Source organism: Silene latifolia, chromosome Y (genome assembly GCF_048544455.1).
Source record: "Silene latifolia isolate original U9 population chromosome Y, ASM4854445v1, whole genome shotgun sequence".
Taxonomy (NCBI): domain Eukaryota; kingdom Viridiplantae; phylum Streptophyta; class Magnoliopsida; order Caryophyllales; family Caryophyllaceae; genus Silene; species Silene latifolia.
In genome coordinates this window covers 344550487-344569359 of record NC_133538.1, presented here as the reverse complement: position 1 = coordinate 344569359, position 18873 = coordinate 344550487, and the positions used below count along the sequence as shown (strand labels likewise).

Sequence of the window (18873 nt, the reverse complement as noted above, 5' to 3'; positions counted from 1 at the left end):
TTAGCAAATTTGGTTTAGTAATGTAATCGGTTCATTTATCAATACTAGCATATTCGGGCTGGTTTTTTGTTTCATAAAATTTATCGTTTAATTTAATTTTGATGATTATAGTTGATTCGAGCCAACAAATAAGACGGGTGATTGGTGACACAACTCAACATCCAATGTCAAATTCCCGTCCTCCGCTCTCTGACATTACGAACGATACTCCACTCATTTTTTTAATGTTAAATCATTATATTTATTTATGTTTCTAAAAACATTGACGTGCATTCATTATAGTTGAAGCTTTTGATTTGCAACAGTATACATTTTCTACTATACTATGTGTACATTCTATTTGTTTTATTTTGTTGTGAGGTATTTTTTAGGATTTTAGATTTTGCTAATTATTGTATTTTTTTATAAATAACATGTATTTAATTCAATATAGTTAATAACAATTTTAAGTAGTAAATCCGCGCAATTTTACGCAGGTTAAAACTAGTTTCACTGAAAACTATTTCCACCGTTGTTGTTATTGCCCCCACCATATGCTTGGCTATTTGTTGCTCCACCAGGATTAATCACATTATTACTATTATTGCTACTTCCATTATTATTATTATTATTATTATTATTATTATTATTATTATTATTATTATTATTATTATTATTATTATTATTATTATTATTATTATTATTATTATTATCCAAATTTCCCATGCTAATTCCTTGATGGTGTTGTTTTCTTGTAGCAAACCCTCCTCCACTCATGCTCCTCACGATTTCCCCTACTCCCAGGAAATCCCTCGTCAGACGATCCGATGAGCCAGCTCCAATCCCGCTTTGGACGCGTTTGCCATTCGGGTTGAACCCGCCATAGTAGTTGTTGATGTTGTTGTTATTGTTGTTGTGGCTGGTTCCAATATTATCAAAGAGTGAGGAGTTCATTAAAAGATTATCTCTTGATATGTCTCTAATGAGCAAGTCATGGAGGCTGTTTTGGTCATTTTCACCATACAATCCTCCAAATCCATCGCCGCTTGTCGGAAGTGGTGGTTGTTGTTTTTGTGGTGGCTTGGATTCGAATCCCTTTAGTAAGGCGGTGGAACTAGCATTGGTGGTGGAGGTGGTGGATCCCATTTGAGCCGCCTTTTGAAGAAGAGCGGTTGCTGACATGGCTGGCTGCTGGAGGGCATGACCGGCATTGGTGTTGGTGTTGTAGAGCGAGGAGAGGCCACCGCTTGAGCCTATTCGTGGCGGCCCACCAAACATGCCACCATTAGGAGAGAACAAGGTGGAGTGGTCTCCACTCCCAGTACTTCTAAAGTTCATCGTGTGGGTATCAGTAGTACTATTATTATTGTTACCGGAGAAAAACCCCAGGTTAAAAGGGTGATTCGGGTTGCCCTGGAGATCGTAGAGTTGGTTTAGTTGCCCATGAAATAACCTATTAGAGAACATTCCTCCTCCGGAATTTTGCCCTTGGTTTTGATCTTGCTCACCGATATCATAACCAGCACTAGCACCACCGCCTTGGTTTGCCCCAGTTTGATCAGATAAGTAAAAGTTGGATTGAGATTGTTGGATATTCTGTTGTGGCCGAAATGGTGTACCAAAGAGATGATCAAATTGACGGGAACCACCACCAAGGCGGAGAACATCAGAAGACATCTGGTGGTCGGTCAAAGAAGAAAGGTGGCTAGCCACTTGATGAGAAAGTCCCACACCTAAGCCCATGTTGTTTCCAACTCCGGTCCCAGTTGATCCAAATAAATGGCTAGTTAAGGTGGTTGGATGTTTAGCACTCTCTTGAGCTAGGGCATCGCAAAATGCTCTATGAGTTATGAAACTATCTCGCCTGTCACATTAATAAAATCACACACAATGAATCATTAATACGATCAATACAATGATAATTGTAATGCTAACAAAATTATTACAATAAGATACGGAGTAGTAAATAAGATGATAAATAGGAGCATGTAATAATTAAAGTTACTTAATGGTAATATTATGTAGTAGTCCCTCCACTTTTTAATACATGACGTTTTATTTTTTCTAGGCGAGCCTTTGACTTTAATATTTACAACAAAATATTTGGTACAAAATTATAAAAATTATACCATTAGATTACTTATGAAATACTCTTTTATATGAGTATACATATCACTATATTTAAGCATATAATTTGAGAAATATTGAAAAGAAAAGTGTGTGTCTCAAAATGTGAGAAAGTCATATAAAGAAAAATAGAGGGAGTACTAGATTGCATGACTAATTGATCACACGTGAGTGTGGTACCAATGTGAATAATATGATTTCATGTGAATATACGTACGTACATCTTATTAATTCGCTGTCTAGGTAGTATCTGAATTCAGTCACTCGTGACCTCTATGTTATCAGGCTGTTCCACAAGATTTACAATGAAAGGTGCATAGTAATATTGCAGAATTTGGATTGTCAATTGATTGAATAAAACAGAAGTTTACGATAATTTTACTGAGTTTCGTATTCAATCTGGTTTTAAATCACAAAAACTTATTCTCATATTTTGGATTGTTTCTTTTGACTAAATATGTGGACAAATGGTTTAAAAAAAAAATATGTGGCCAAATATGAAAATATGTTTTCTTTTTCTTTATCATATACATTACATTTCATTTCTCTACATTTATTTAAAATCTATATATATATATATATATATATATATATATATATATATATATATATATATATATATATATATATATATATATATATATATATATATGTGTGTAAGGGTGGACTTGGGGTGCGCACAAACACCCCACGTGCGCACCCTCAGATCTTTTTTTTTATTTATGTTTTTCAAAATGCTTAAAAGGTTCTTATATAATAATTTGTTTGTATAAGATAAGGAATTTGATTGAAAGAATTGCTTAATTAAAGATGAAAAACTACAACATATATATACTAGAAGGAAAGCTACTAGAATTACATAAAAATAGAAAACAAAATAACTAATCCTTATTCTAAGCCTAATACTAAGGAAACAAATTATCAATCATATATTATATTAAAGCAATAACCGTCCACCCCGTTGATTGCCACGTGCCACACCCCATCTTATTGCCACGTGTATGCAGGCCCAAGAATATTTGACAATAAAAAATAAAAAAGTCAAAGTAAAGATTTTAGTATATATTAATTATGGTACTCCCTCCTATTCGGGGTTTTCTTCCCCTTTGATGTGGGCACAAGATTTTAGAAGACGATTAAAGAATGAATAAAGAAAGATGGTGGGGTTTGTGAATTGTAGAGAGGAATGAATAATTAGGAATTAAATAAGGAGTTGTGAGTAAGGTAGGGTTTAGTGATAGGAGAGAGGGATGAATAAAATAAGAGTAAAAGTTAGGTGGGGTTTGGTAATAGGAGAGAAGGATGAATAAAATAAGAGTAAAAGTTTCCAAAATAAGAAAGGGGAAGAAAACCTGAATAATCCGTTTAAGGAAATAGGGAAGAAAATAGTGAATAGGAGGGAGTATATAAATTATGGAAAAGATATATTCCAAGATTTAAAAATTATGCAATTATACATGGGTTTTTAAAGAGGAATCTTATAAAGTTAAAAATATTCTACCGAAATTGGTGTCTCAAAAAAAAAACATTCTACGAAAATTCTCTACAAAAATAGGACACAAATTTGATTGACTGAAAATCATTCTGATAAAAAAAAATTATTAACTGTCATCTATAACAACTAATTAATTGTCTTTAAAAAGGAATCTTATCAAGTTAAAATCAAACAAAAACGACTTCACTTTTTGAAAGATATTTACTAACCTAATTAATGTCAATACCATTACCTAATTAATGTCAATAACTTCCCCTAATTATATACTATAATTTCCCAATCATAAATCTATATTCATAAAGATAGCTTCCTTTTAAAGTTTTAATCAAAATTCGAGCCTTAAATCTCGCCTAAAATTGAGCATAATACTACTTAACTTTACTTTTTTTTCCTCTATACACATTCTGTAAATCATAACATTTAAAATATCAAGCTTCCAACACAAATTTTTCGTATTTTACATTAAAACAACTCCATTGTAGTAAAAAAACAAAAAACAAAAAAAAAACACTCCATCCACTTTCATTTCAATATGTCCAAAAGAAGTATGCTACCAGAGTTAGTGAGTTACCATTATGGGCACTATCATCGAAAACATGCATCAGTTAGTGGGAAGCTATGAGTCAAACAAAAAATTGTGGTTAATGATCTTATAACAGTGTGCAATTCACATAAGCAAAGTAACTACGAGTACTATGTAACATTCTATAATGCTAAGACGTCACATTTTTTATGTGTAAATACGATAATAATAAAATTAATAATGTATTGGAGGTGTCAGTGGGGGTTGTTCAGGTCATATATGATTATGGCTACGTTCAGGTTGGATTAATTGGATCGATTCTTAGCTTGGGTATGGGTTGGATTCAAATCATTGTCGGGTAAGATTGTTTAGATAAATTTGTCGGGTCGGATTTGGTCGAGTCAGTTATTATCAGGCAGGCTCATTGTTGGGACGGTCGTTATCGGATCATGTAATTATGATAATTTGAAGGGTTTGGGACCGAGTTTTACTTGGTTTCGGGCATCAATTCATTATAAGGTCAATTTTCTTTTTGATTATATTAACATTTTAAGTTGAGTTATGGTCATTATTGAACGAGATTATAAGGTAAGTTACTTTTAAGTACTTTATAAGTCGTTCATAATGCTGATTTATTTTTTTCTTTATCAGCTTGACTTTTCGTTTGAGTTATATTTCGAGTAAATGTCAGATTAGATTTCGAATCGAGTCAACTTCGGTTACCTTTTGAGTCAATTTCGGGTTCTCTTTCGGGTCAGGTCAGATGTCAGATAAAGTTACGTATGGTAGAGTCAAAGCATTTATCGGATCAATTCGTGAATCGTGATACATGTCATCTCAGATCGGGTAGGACTCGGTTTCGGGCCGTACTCAGTTTCGGGTCATCGTTAATCGGGTCTTATTGGGTTACGGGTTATCATCGGTTCAAGTCGGGTCGATTTCATACTTTCACGGGTTACTGAGTATCATCGGAAACGCTCGGGTCGATTTTAGTTTGCAACATTTTCAGATCCTATCAAATCGGGTTTGCTCGGGTTCGAGGTGGATCTCACTGGAGTACTATTTATCAATTTGGTGTACTTTCAGCATTTAATTTTTTATTGTGTTATACTTTTATTTTCTTATCTTTGGATAATTTAAGATTATATTAAAAAAAATTCTTCTAGCAAGATTTAACAAGTTAAAAAAAAATCACAAAGTACTATAAATAAACTTACGAAATATAACTTCACAAATATATGCATAAACAAAATAACTTTTAGAAGTTTATTTAAAATCTACTAATGAACTAAACTTTGTCTTTCACAACAAAAAAAACATACGCAATATCTACTTCGATCAACACATTTCATAGCCACCCGTGCAGTGCACGGGTACAAAAACTAGTAAAGATTACAATAAGATACAAAGGATAACAAGAATATTAACAATAATATTACAACTAATCAGGAGGATCATGTATCCTTAATACGGCCCCGCAAGTTGGACAAACCGGAGGATAAACCAATCTTGTATAGCAACGAGACAAAACGTAGTCGCGGGAGAGGTTTATTTAGAGCATCTGCCAATTGATCATTAATATGTAGATGTTGAACCCGAATAGGGTTTGTTTGACAGTATATTCATCTTCCATAGCCGCTTGCCAACGCGGATCGAGTAGGATTTGTTTGACAGTATAAGGGAGAGTATAAGAGGAGGAGTGAAGAGTGGCTACCTTGGCGTACTTGGGGTTCGGTTTAACAATATTGTTTGTTAGACGAGTGACTATGGAGCAGGAAGGGGGTTAAGCAGGAGATTCTGGGGTGGTAAGGGATTTGGGAAGGTAGGATAAATCTGATGAGGGAGATTCTTGGGAGCTAGACGAAGTACTGGAGAGATATGAGTCTGGAGTAGAGGTGGCGGGTGAACTGGGGGACTGAACTAATGAGGCAGAAGATATAGGCGAGACAGGGGATTCAGGTGGAGTAGGAGTACGGGGTGTGGGATCAGAGGAGGAAGTGGATAAAACAGTGAGCGAGAAATCGCACCATTGAGAGGAGGAGGGAAGGATGAGGGAGTCGTGGTTTGTAGGGTGTGATAGGGAAATTTATTTTCAACAAATTAGACATCACGAGAGGTATAAATCCGATTTGTCGTAGGATCAAGACAATGATAGGCACTTTGCGAAGAGGAATATCCAACAAATATACATGGAATAGAGCGGGGATCGAGTTTATGAGAAGTGTAGGGGCGAAGCCAAGGGTAACATAAGCTTCCAAAGCTTCGCAATTTAGCATAATTAGGTTGAGTTTGAAATAATTTGAAAAAGGGGATTCATTATTGAGGGTGGGAGTAGTCATTCTATTAATAAGATAGGCAGCGGTTGCAAAGGCGTGAGGCCAATGAGTCGTGGGTAGTTGACTGTGGGATAGAAGGGTGAGCCCGGTTTCAACGATATGCCTATGACGACGTTCGGCATAACCGTTGTATTTGGGAGTGTGTGGGGGGAGAGGTGAGATGTCCTATAACATGGGTGCCAAGAGTTGGGGTGAGTTTTATTTATTCACCCCCATCGTTGGAATAAAGTTGAAGTGTGGAGCGATTAAAATATTTTTCAACGAGGGCTTTAAATCGATTAAATGTAGCTTGAGTGTCGGACTTAAGTTTGAGAGTATATAACCATATATACTTTGTGTATTGGTCAACGAAAATAATGTAATACTTAAAGGAATCATAAGATAAAATCGGAGAAATCCATACATCGGAAAAAATAAGTTGCAAAGGAGCAGTAGAGGATAATGAAGAAATAGAAAAAGGGAGCTTATGGCTCTTATTAATGGCACACGCAGGACATGATTCAAATGAAGAGTCTTTAAATGAAAATTTAGCTAAAAGACTAAGATTATTAAGAACTTTGGAGGACGGATGGCCTAGTCGATGATGCCAAAGCTCAAAGAGACGGTTGAATTGGAGTAGACTTTCGGTGGGTAGGGTGACCATTCAAAGAGACCGTTTCGGTTAATGGCTTGATGAAGGAGCGTCCCGGTCTGAATATCATTAATAAAACAAGAAGAAGGTGAGAAGATAGCAACTACATTATTATCAAAGCAAAGCTTAGGAGTATAAATAATATTACCGGATATAGTTGGAACATGAAGAACATCGTTGAATTGTAAAGGAATAGTAGAGGAGGAGTAAGAGAAAGAACCTATATTTTCAATAGATAGAGAGGACCCATCCCCGATGATAAGATCATCGACGCCATCATACAGATTATATAGAGCAAGGTTGTTGAGGTCATTGGTAATGTGATGTGTAGCACCGCTATCAAGGAGATAGCTGTGACGGTCTAACGAGGCAGCAGCTGCGGCGGTGTGGGCTTGGGGTTGGTTGGTATGGTGTGGCATGGGAGGAAATTGTATATTGGGGAAATGACGTTTAAAGTCACGACAGATATCAACAAAGTGGCCAGGTTTATGGTACCATTGGCAGCATCCCTTAAAGTTGATAGTAGGGGGATTGGTGTGGTTCTGGTTGTAGAAAGGAGGGGCAGATAGTTTGGGGAGAAGACCAGGGGAGTTGTTGGGTGGTGGAGGACGGCGGTTATTGGCAGCATAATGGGCAGAGGTAGGGAGAGAGGATGAGGGAGTTCCGGTTTGTAAGTGAGATCATGATGTAACAATTTCTCATGAAAAGCATCAAAGGGGATAAGAGTGTCGCGAGCACTTACCGTGTCGATTACGGGTTTATATTTGGCGTAATCAAGTCCTTCAATTACCTGTGCGATGATATCTTCAGCGTCCATCGACTTTCCTAAGTGAGCAAGGTCATCCGTGCACGTACGAATGACTTGCATATAGTATGTGGCAGATTGGTCACCTTTAGAAATAGACTTGAGTCAGTCCTTGACTTGAAGAATATAACTCCTAGACGGATTGCCATATGTGGAATGGAGAGTAGTCCACATGGCATTGGAGGTCTTATCATTGAGGAGAACAGGGGTTATGGACGGATCAATCGTGCCTAGTATGGCACCCTTGATAAGCCTATCTTGACGAACCCAAGTGTGATAAGCCGGGATCGACACTTCTTTCTTTTCTGCATTAGTTGTGGTTGGGGATGGACATGGGTGGGAACCATCAACAAATTTGAACAAATCGAAACCAATGAGGAGATCTTCGATTTGAGTAGTCCAAGAACGATATATTTGGGGAGTTCAAATTGAGAACGAGGAAAGGAGAGAGTGCTTCAAATGGGTTTGGGATTGTGGAACTAGAAGAGGCCATCGGTAAGGTGTTGAAAAAAAATTTTGAGGAAGAAATGATTATAGGCTCGATACCATATTAGATAAGGAATTTTATTGAAAGAATTGCTTAATTAAAGATGAAGAATTACAATGTGTATATACTACAAGGGAAGCTACTAGAATTACATAAAAACAGGAAACAAAATAACTAATCCTTATTCTAAGCCTAATACTAAGAAAACAAATTATCATTAAAGATTACAATAAGATACAAAGGATAACAAGGATATTAACAATAATATTACAACTAGTCTGGAGGATCATGTATCCTTAATAGAGCTTGTCATGAAAACAAGAAGATTGAGCGTGCTGCAGTGGATAGCACTGTGGGCTTTTCGCGTGAGGGCAGGGGTTCGAGCCCTCATGGGGTGTCATTTTCAAATTAAATTCTTTTCTCATCATCCCCCTTTTCTCTTTCTGGTTCAATTACTCCACACAATGAATGAAATTGAAAAATGCGCCTAATTACAGCGTTGAAAACCTAATATTTTTTGTAATTCAAATTCTTAATTTTAAGTTCTCTTTGCTAAATTTCATCTATCATTTTTTTTGTTTTACTTCTTGGCTGTGAATGTTAATGATTCCGTAGTTGTTAATTTAACTCTTATCCCCAATTACATAAACTATACTTTGGAAATTGGCAATTCTCGAACCCTAATTTCATACTCCTTACGTCTAATAATTTTATTCATTTGTTTACCTTTTTTATGCTTTGTGATGTTATTTAATTAAAGGTAAAAAAAATGATTCAGACGGAGGAAATATTATTGTCTAATCCAAATAAATTATAAATGTTATGTTTCATTTGAAATTAATGAAGAAATACAAAAGTTTAGAGTTATTTGAGATCCACGAAAATTAATATAATATTTCCCATGACTTTCTCCCCTAAAAATGATTGAAACTTTTAAGCTTATTAAAAAAAAACAATTAAGATAAGGATCAATTGTATAAAGGGTACTTTAAGTTTTACTTTCTACTATTCAAATCAATTTTTCGTTGCGGAAATTTCTATTTTGGTTGATTGACTCCGCTAAAAAGTGCACCCCTGGCTTTGAGCTCTTGGTCCGCCACTGTATATGTGAGAGTAATTTTGAAAAATAGTATGCAGATAAATTTAATTGAGTAAATACAAAGTAATACTCAAATCATTTTTAGTTGATTTAATAGTATGATATTGAACTTTGAGGATTACTTAAATAAAAATAGGTCACTGACGGGTCACTGGTTTCAATGAAGGCAGTATGCCTTTTAGATATTTGGGGGTCCCTATTCAGGCTGGTTGGCTCACAAAGAAGAACTGTACTATTCTCACTGAGAAAATGGTTGGCATGCAGGATCAGAAATCTTGTAGCAAAGAAATTGTCCTATGTTAACAGGTTAACACTGATCAACTCAGTTCTGAATACTCTATACAGCTATTGGGCTTCTATTTTCACCATTCCAAAGAGTGTTATTAGCATAATTAAGGCCATTTGTAGGAACTTTTTATGGGATGGCAGCTCTGAGTATCATAGAGTTCCCCTGGTAGCTTGGGATAAGGTCACTTTACCTAAAGAATAAGGGGGGTTGGGGATAAAGAAGGCTGCCATTTGGAACATTGCAGCTGTTGCAAAGCTGGTAAACTAGACATACTGTAAGTCTGATAGACTCCGAATTCGATGAATCAACCAAATATACATTAAAAACCAGGAGTGGCATGACTAAAAAGCCCCAACAGATGCTACATGGTCATGGAAGAGTATGGCCCTGTTCTTTCTGGCTTTTTAGAGAGTCGAACTGAGTGAAATGAATAACCAATGGAGCCGAGCCAATCAAATCAATTGAGCAATCAATCGAATGGAGCTGAGTTGAATCAATTGAATCAATGGAATCGAAATAATTGAATCAATCGAAAGGAGCTGAAATAATCGAATCAATAAAGTCGAATCAACTAAGTCGATTGAGTCAATTGAATCAAATAACATTAATATTAATATTAATACTAAATAATAATAATAATATTATTATTATTATTAAATAATAATAATAATAATAATTTATTATTATTATTATTATTATTATTATTATTATTATTATTATTATTATTATTATTATTATTATTATTATTATTACTACTACTACTACTATTAGTTGTTGTTTTTTTATAAAAACGCAAACTTTTATTATTATTATTATTATTATTATTATTATTATTATTATTATTATTATTATTATTATTATTATTATTATTAATATTATTATGATTACTACTACTATAAGAAGAAGAACATTACTAATAATAATATTACTACTAGTAATTATACTAATTTGAGTGATTAACTAGGTAGCCACCATAAACCACAGTACACCATCAATTTTATTAGGTGAAATAATGGGGCACCGATTTGCTAGATTGTTGTTCAAAGTCTAGCCATGTATCATCCTAATTTGAGTGATTAGGTCGTCACCACAAAGCAACAACAATCCAAATTTAATAATTAGATAAATAAAAATCGACAACCCCTAATTTCATCTTTAACAAACAAATAAAATTTGATTGATTAATTAAAACTCAACAAATAATATTAATAATTGATAAACAAGTAAATTAATTTATTATTTGATAAATTAGAATCCATCTTGTAAGTTTTAAGTCATTTGAGCAATTAAATTAAGTTTTAGGGAAAAAAATTGATTCAAAAGTCCATTTGGTTCAGTTTTAGGTAAAAAGGGTACAAAATAGAACGTTTATAAAAAAGTGTATGTGAAAGACTAAAGTTCATATATGAAAAAATAATTAGGTATTAATAATATTAATATTAAAATTAACAATGTTATTAATAATACTATTAATATTTAATATTCATATTCATATTAATAATAATATTAGTAATAGTATTAATTTTATTAATTTGAATATTATTGATTTTAATAACTATAATATTCAAAATGATAACAATAATGAGAATGATTAATTAATAATAAATTGATGATGATGATGATGATGATGATATTAATAATAATAATAATAATAATAATAATAATAATAAAATAAAATTTGATTGATGGCATGATGGCTCTCTTCGTCCTGCGGATTTGTTGCTTTATTCTTGGGACAGAGGGCGTGATGTGTGCATTGACTTGACAGGGTCTTCTCCTTTGACTCAGACTGGGATGACGGATTTTGTGTCTGGTCGGGTTGTCGCTGATGCTGCTCAGCGTAAGTGTGCTAAGTACGGGGATTTGTGCGCGACAGCGGGTTATGGTTTCCTTCCTTTCTCTTTCTCTTCCCTTGGGGAGTTGGGTTCGGATGTTGTTGCCTTCCTCAAGCGATCCGAAAAATTCTCGGTATCTCGGATACTGAGGCTCGGAGGTGGTCTTACATTTTTACTAGACTTAGCTTTCATTGTTGCTAAGGGTGTGGAGCCCAGTTGTCTTTCACTCCCCACCAATTTCATGTAAACTTTTATTTTCCTTTTAATGAAAGTCACAGATCCTTTTTTTTTTTTTTTTAAAAAAAAAAAAAAAAAAAAAAATAATAATAATAATAATAATAATAATAATAATAATAATAACGAAATAATAATAATAATAATAATAATAATAATAATAACAATAATAATTATAATACTAATAATAATAATAATAATAAATAAATCAATAAATAAATAAATAATATTAAAAATATTAATAAAAATGATTAAGTTTAAGTTTAAGATGTGCAAAATTAAAATGCGCTGAATTTAGTGGAGTCCGAATCAACTAAGCCGAATGAGCTAAACCGAATGGAGCCGAGCCAAATCGAATCGAATGAGCCGAATCAATAGAGTTGAGCCAATCAATCGAGCCGAATCGAATCGAATAGAGCCGAGCCGAATCAAGTAAGTGAAAATAAGCAAGAATGAACAGGGCCTATATGTAAACTGGAAGAAAGAATTAAAGATTGGTATGCTAATGGACATTTGAGTCTCACTCTCAGGGATATACCATCAGTAGGGGATATGAATGGCTTAAGCAACCTCAACCATCACAAGCATGGGCCATAGTCGTATGGAACAATTGAAACACACCTAAACATTCCCTGATTACATGGATTATTATGAATGGTGGACGGAACACCAAGGTAAAAAAAGATAAGCTCTTTAGATTTGGATGCGGCTCAGATAACAGTTGCTGCATCTGTGACATGGAACCCGAATCTGCAGACCATTTATTCTTTGATTGCAACTACAACAAGCACATTTTGGTGATTATTGAGAACTGGCTTGGTAGGAGTGTCCCTACTGTTAATGCTTGGCTACTGCAAGGGGCAAGAGTATCCAGTGGAAGATAATGACTCTGATACTGAATGCCTGTTACTACACTATTTGATCACAAAGGAACAATGCTCGTGTTAATAGTATGCTACTCAGACTAGAAATAGTTGTCCAACAACTTAAAGCAGATGTTAGACGAAGAGTTAAGCATAAGCTTGGTCACAATATTGATCAACATGTCATGGATTGGCTTAGGAATATAGGCTTCTAAATATTCCTTACTTAGTTTATCTTGCTTATATTTGTTGGGTTGTATATGGCTTCTATTTGCTCTAAGCAAATAGCTCTCCTTCATGGACTTCGTAATTATGTTGGTTCTTTGATATATTATATACTCACATTTTACAAAAAAAAAAAAAATAGCGAAAATATCACATTGATTTATATTTAGGATTTAGGAAACATATATTTGCTCCACAAAATGGTATAGTACAAATTTCTTCAGTATCATATTTATATATTCTTATGCTAAAAAATAAGAAGGTTTTAAAAAATGAATACTCTCTCCGTCCCGGTCAATTGTTGTCTTTTGATTTGGCACAAGATCAAGGAAAGAGAAAGGGGCCAATTACTAAATGATATGTGGAACAAATTAACCAAGTGGTGTTAGTCTAGTGGTAGCCGGGTTAAACCTTAAAGCTTGCAGAAATGCAGGAGTTGAGAGGTCCCGGGTTCGACTACCAGCCCCCGAAGGGGTGGCTTACATGGTCCATGTGGTGGTGCGGGAATGCATGGAGGGGGGGGGGGGATTCAACCCCCTCATCATCAAAAAAAAAAAAAAAGAGTATAACAAATTGAGTGTGAATGATTAAATTGTTCATCAAGTTTATTCTTAAAATAGAAAGGACGATAATTGACTGAGACCTCCCAATATGAAAAAGGACAACAAATGACCGGGACAGAGGGAGTACATTATTGTGAGTATGACTGTACCTATATAATACTATACTAATTTAATTAGCTATAGTATTATTGAGTTATTTTATTTTAGTCTTCAGTTTCTAACACCATACAAAAGTTTATTTGTACTCTGCTTATAATTTTGTTGCCAAAACATGAAAACACGTATATATATAGCGATAAGTAATGAAATGTTTTCAACTATTATCTATAATTGTTACCTTTTTTCTAGTATATCTTAGTCCATTTGTAGTACGCCCTTTTATCTAACAATTAGCCCCGTCACTACGTACATACAATTATCAAAAATAATTGTAGTTCTAAATTATGATAATTAGTCACAATAAAATTGGATTAATGACTAAAATAATATAATACTATAAGGCCACACATATAAGCACAATCAGGAAATAATAATAGTTCTATAAGGAAACAGATATGAGGCACCGGTTTTAGGAAAGGAATATGAGTTCTTTACTTATTCAACGTAAACTCTATTATGGTATGTGATACTATATAATAAAGGGTTCTAGGGTGATGGAAAAAGATGATGAAGTTTTCCCATAAGAAACCACAAGGGATTAAACATATTACTCTTCATATATACCGTTTGCCTCAACCACCCCTAAAAGTAAGAGAGTGATATTGATCATTCTCTTCCGTTCTAGCAGACGTGGGTTTTCGGATTGTGTTTGTGGACTGAATAGAGGAGCAACAAGTAGGGCTCTCAGATCTCTTCTATAAGCTATTTGTGGAATTTACGCTTCAAGAGGTAAATATTCTTTTCGCCTTTTATTATGATTCATATTGATCCTAGGGTAGATGTTAAGAAATTGTAATTGGTTACTAAAATTTTGCTTTCGCATATATATAATCCTACAGTGGTATCAGAGCCACTTGCATAAGATTCTATGATCATAATCATATGCTAGTTTATTATTTTTATTCAATTATGGAATAGACTTTAAACATGGAATAATTTGCATAATTAATATGGTTATATTAATTGATTGGTAAATTTTTGTTTAGATTGGAAATATTTGCATAATTAATACTGTATGTTGATATTAATTGGTTGGTAAATTTTTTATTAGGATTTAATTTAAAAAAATCGCTTTTACTATTCACGCGGGTACTGTTCATGGGTACAATTCAGACCTAAATTTTTATCATCAGGTCCGAGTGTCGGTTTTTGATGAAAAAGTAATATTTTTCGAGTGTAAACGGCGTTTTAAACAAGACTGCAATGCAAGGTTGACGCTTTTAAGCCAAATTTGAACATTTTGATTGACTTTCAAACCGTTTTATGTTTAAAAATTGTGTTTTTTGACTTTTTAAATTTGTTTTTGAGATTTATTCAATTTGATTGATATTTACAATGGTTATATTGATTCTAATTTGATTAGAATATCTTAGAAATCCTAATTTAATTGGGAGAGTTATTTAAATCATTTTAGTTTTATAATTTGATTAAATACAAAGCTAAAACAAAATAAAATTCCAATTGTGCAAATTATTGTTAATAATAATGATTATTCCATGTTAGAGTGATGATAATTGAATTAAAATAATAAAAGATTCATTTAGTTTATTACTTAATTGTTGGGTAGCAGAACCATATTGTTAGTATTGTCTAATCGTTAATTAGATAATGTTTGCATTTATCATAAGTTAAGATTAATATGATTATATTCTTTTTTATCCGTCTTTATTGTGATTCAATTATAATCTTGAGTTTATCATGGGAAAATATGCATGACTAATATGGAGATATTGGTTGATTGATTTTTCTTAAGGAAACCGTAAATTATGAATTTTACGTCAAAGATTAAATTTTTCTTTTATATCTTGATTATAAGATAATTCATAGTAATTGCTTGACTTTATTAAAGCCAAATTCTATAAAAGAGTTTTGTATGAATTTGGGTAACAAATCTGAAAAATCGTTTTTCTTTAGTTTGTTATAAGTTAATGATTAATGATTCATGCTAATTCTTCCCCAATAAAATATTGGTTTGTGTCAATTAGATAAAATTGTTTATCTTTTGGTTACAAAAATGAGTTTAATTTGATTTTGTTTCTTTCATTATTCGGTTTTGAGAAAACCGATTAATGATTAGGGAAGGAAGGGAAGACATGTGTTTTATTTATTTGGCTCACTTTAATTGATTCAATTTGATTGTCATATTGAATAGGAGAAGTGTTCTTTTATCAAGAAGAAACGTGGTTTTTCCTTAAAGAAAAAAAAAATCTTTTTTTTTTCAATTATGTATTTTTTTGTAATTTAATTACTCCCACGATAAAATAATAATGATTGAGTCATAATAAATTCGTTGTTTAGTTTATGACTTAATCGTTAAGTCGTGTTACTATTTTTCTTTTTAGTTTTATTCTAAATCGTTAATCGTTAATCGTTAAGTAGTATAATGAATAGTTCATTATTATTGCATATTTTGAATGCGGCGCTTGAATATATGCCATCATATTTAATATTGTAATTGCTTGAGGTCACTAATATGGCCCAAATTAGGATGGTTTACGATCTGCATATCGTAATTTTTTGTAATGATTTACGATATGCGTAACGTTAAGCGTTGTAATAATTTATTTTTCGTCTTGTTATCCAATTAATGTGTAATTATTTTAGTTCATACGATTGCGGGCGGATCGTATTGCAATGTAATAATTTATCGCTTTATTACAATTTTTATTAGCTAGTTATTAATTAGTAAAAATTAATGTAATTCAAAGATGAAGTCCAAAGAAGATGGCGGATAGAGATCCAGAAGGTTCGAGGGAGGTTTCTTGAAAGATGGAGATCCAGAAGAAGCTTTTGGACCTAGTTAGTTTAGGGGCCATACTAGATCACTATTTTTTATACTTGCATTTAATTTTGTTTTATGCTTGCTTTTATTCTGTGAATGTGGTTATTCTGTTATGTGTTCACCGTAGTATGACCGACATTTGATCCCCAAAATTGAAATATTGAGTCTTAATGTTTTCCAAACAACACTTATTAAGCCTTAGAACATTAGTGATAGGTTGCCAAAGCAGAGTGTCACTTTTATTTCCATGGATAATAGGATGGGTTTATGAAACCTATAAGTTAATGTTTGGTTTAACTCAACAAAACTATCGAAAGACAAAGTTTTGGGTTTTGAAACAAAGTTGGTGTATTAACAAAGAGTTAATATATCAATCAAGTGTTACAAATTGTTATAATTAGTAAATGGTTTAGTTACCTCAAACACCATTTATTAAAGGCAGGGCCAAAGTCCATTTGATGAATAGTGGGAGAGGATATTGGTTAAATGCTTTTTTAGAGGATAATTTTTAAAAGGCGTTTAGTAGTTTAAAAAGTTGTTTTAAACTGCTTTGATGAACATTTCGCTTATACTCACATGTTCTTATATTTATGTAGATATAATGACTAATACCAACTTTTTTTTTAATCTGTACTTTGTCCTTAAGAAGGACAAATTGAATGCTAATAATATCTTGGAATGGGAAAGAAATCTAAGAATTGTTCTAAGATTTGAAGGAAAGGATTATGTTTTGAGCACTCTCTCTCCGGTGAAATCCCCGAAACAAAATTAAATGTTGAAAGGAATGCCATAGAGCAAAGCATTGCGATAGTCGTGCAAGTTACGTGTCTAATGCTTGTATGTATATATGGAACTAGACTTTCAAAAATATTTTGGTGAAATGGATGCAATCATTATTATGGCACAACTGAAAACGATGTTTCAAGAACAATGTGATATGATTGCATGAATGATATGGTTCTTGATAGGCTCTTGTATGTTTTTAGTTTCATATGTGTATGAATGGATTTGCATGTCTTGACATCTCTTGGAAAATGATAATCCCATTCCGTTGATGTATGTTATGCGGTTATCTAATGCTTGATAGGGTTTTTGTTGGTATATAGATGGCAACATTTCAGTAAGATGAGTGCGAGTGTAGATGTAAGAAGTAGGGATCGACAACCTTGGTGTTGCATGAGCTAACTCGGGATGAATCATCGATAAGTGGTGGACTCCTGAACCTTATATTGTCTTGTAGGAAATCCGTCGATAAGTCCTTAGTGGGGATTTGAAACCCAACGGGGTCACTTGACCGAGTGCGAGAGCCAACTCGGCCGAGTAAGCGAGTACTCGACCGAGCGGACCCTTGACTCGACCGAGTGGACCTGGTTCCAAGGGGTTGTACATTCTGGGAAATCCGTCACATGACCGAGTGGGTCATCCGCTTGACCGAGTGGACTCGCACTCGCCCGAGTAGACCTAACACTTGACCGAGTGAGCTAAGTTACAGGGACTTTTAAGTCGAGCACTCGACTGAGTAAGGATGTCACTCGACCGGGTGAAATTTACTCGGTCGAGTGACCCGAGTCACTCGACCGACTGACTGCTGGACCGAGTGAAAATCACACGGGTTGCTTTTATCACCCTATCTCCTCATTTCTTCACTTTTTGCACTTTCACCTACCTCCACACAAACCAAATTTCCTCAAAATTTCCCCAAGAACTCCATTGTTTCTAGACATTAGTTGAGTCAATGTTTTATTCATCATTTTCCGTCTCAATTCTACCTTAATTAACAATGTAAGTAACCTTTAACTTGTTTTTACTCAAATTTAATCACTAGTTTTACATTAATTTGAGTAAGATTTGTTAGTTTCTTACATGTTTTAATTTAATTCATGGTAATAGTTAGATTAGTACACCATTGTTATTGCTAGAAATTAAAATTTCATATCATTTTGGCCTAGTATTTAGATAATTTGAAAATGGCCTTAAAATGGGTAATAAATTGATTTCTTATGCTTGTTGTTGGGTATAATTGAACACAAAGGCTTAACCTTTGTTGTTAGTGATAGATCTTGCTTGAATGTGTGGAAAAATTTCGTCTTAGAGACTGTCTTAATTTTCGAAATTTCGGGGAGGTCATGCCCAAATTTTTTTTTTTTTTTTTTAGTATAAAACTTGGTTTAAGAGTGTTAGAAGACCACCATTCTCACTAGTAAACCCATGTATAATCTTAAATAAGAGATTTTCATCTTAAAATACTAATAGTTAGAGTCTTAAGTGTCTTTCTTACATCACAAAGCTTTGGTTTTATTACCTCAAAGATGGTTTAATGACATTAGCAGGCATTAATCTTGTCAAATGTTGTTAGACAAGAACCTATTTTGGAAATTTTGTCCAAATTGAATAAAAAAATCTCGGTATTTATGATGAGTTTAAAGGGACCAAATTTGAAT

General features: G+C 33.5%; 1 protein-coding gene across 1 annotated transcript in view; it reads right to left on the bottom strand.

The window, feature by feature from the left end:
* Nucleotides 1-411: 411 nt before the first annotated feature.
* LOC141626489 (protein indeterminate-domain 4, chloroplastic-like) overlaps nt 412-18873 on the bottom strand; it is a 38191-nt gene continuing 19729 nt past the window's right edge. Inside the window, exon 3 of the mRNA XM_074440269.1 lies at nt 412-1843. Within this exon, the coding sequence (XP_074296370.1) occupies nt 490-1843 (1354 nt within the window). The 3' untranslated portion in view covers nt 412-489. The remainder of the gene's footprint in view (nt 1844-18873) is intronic.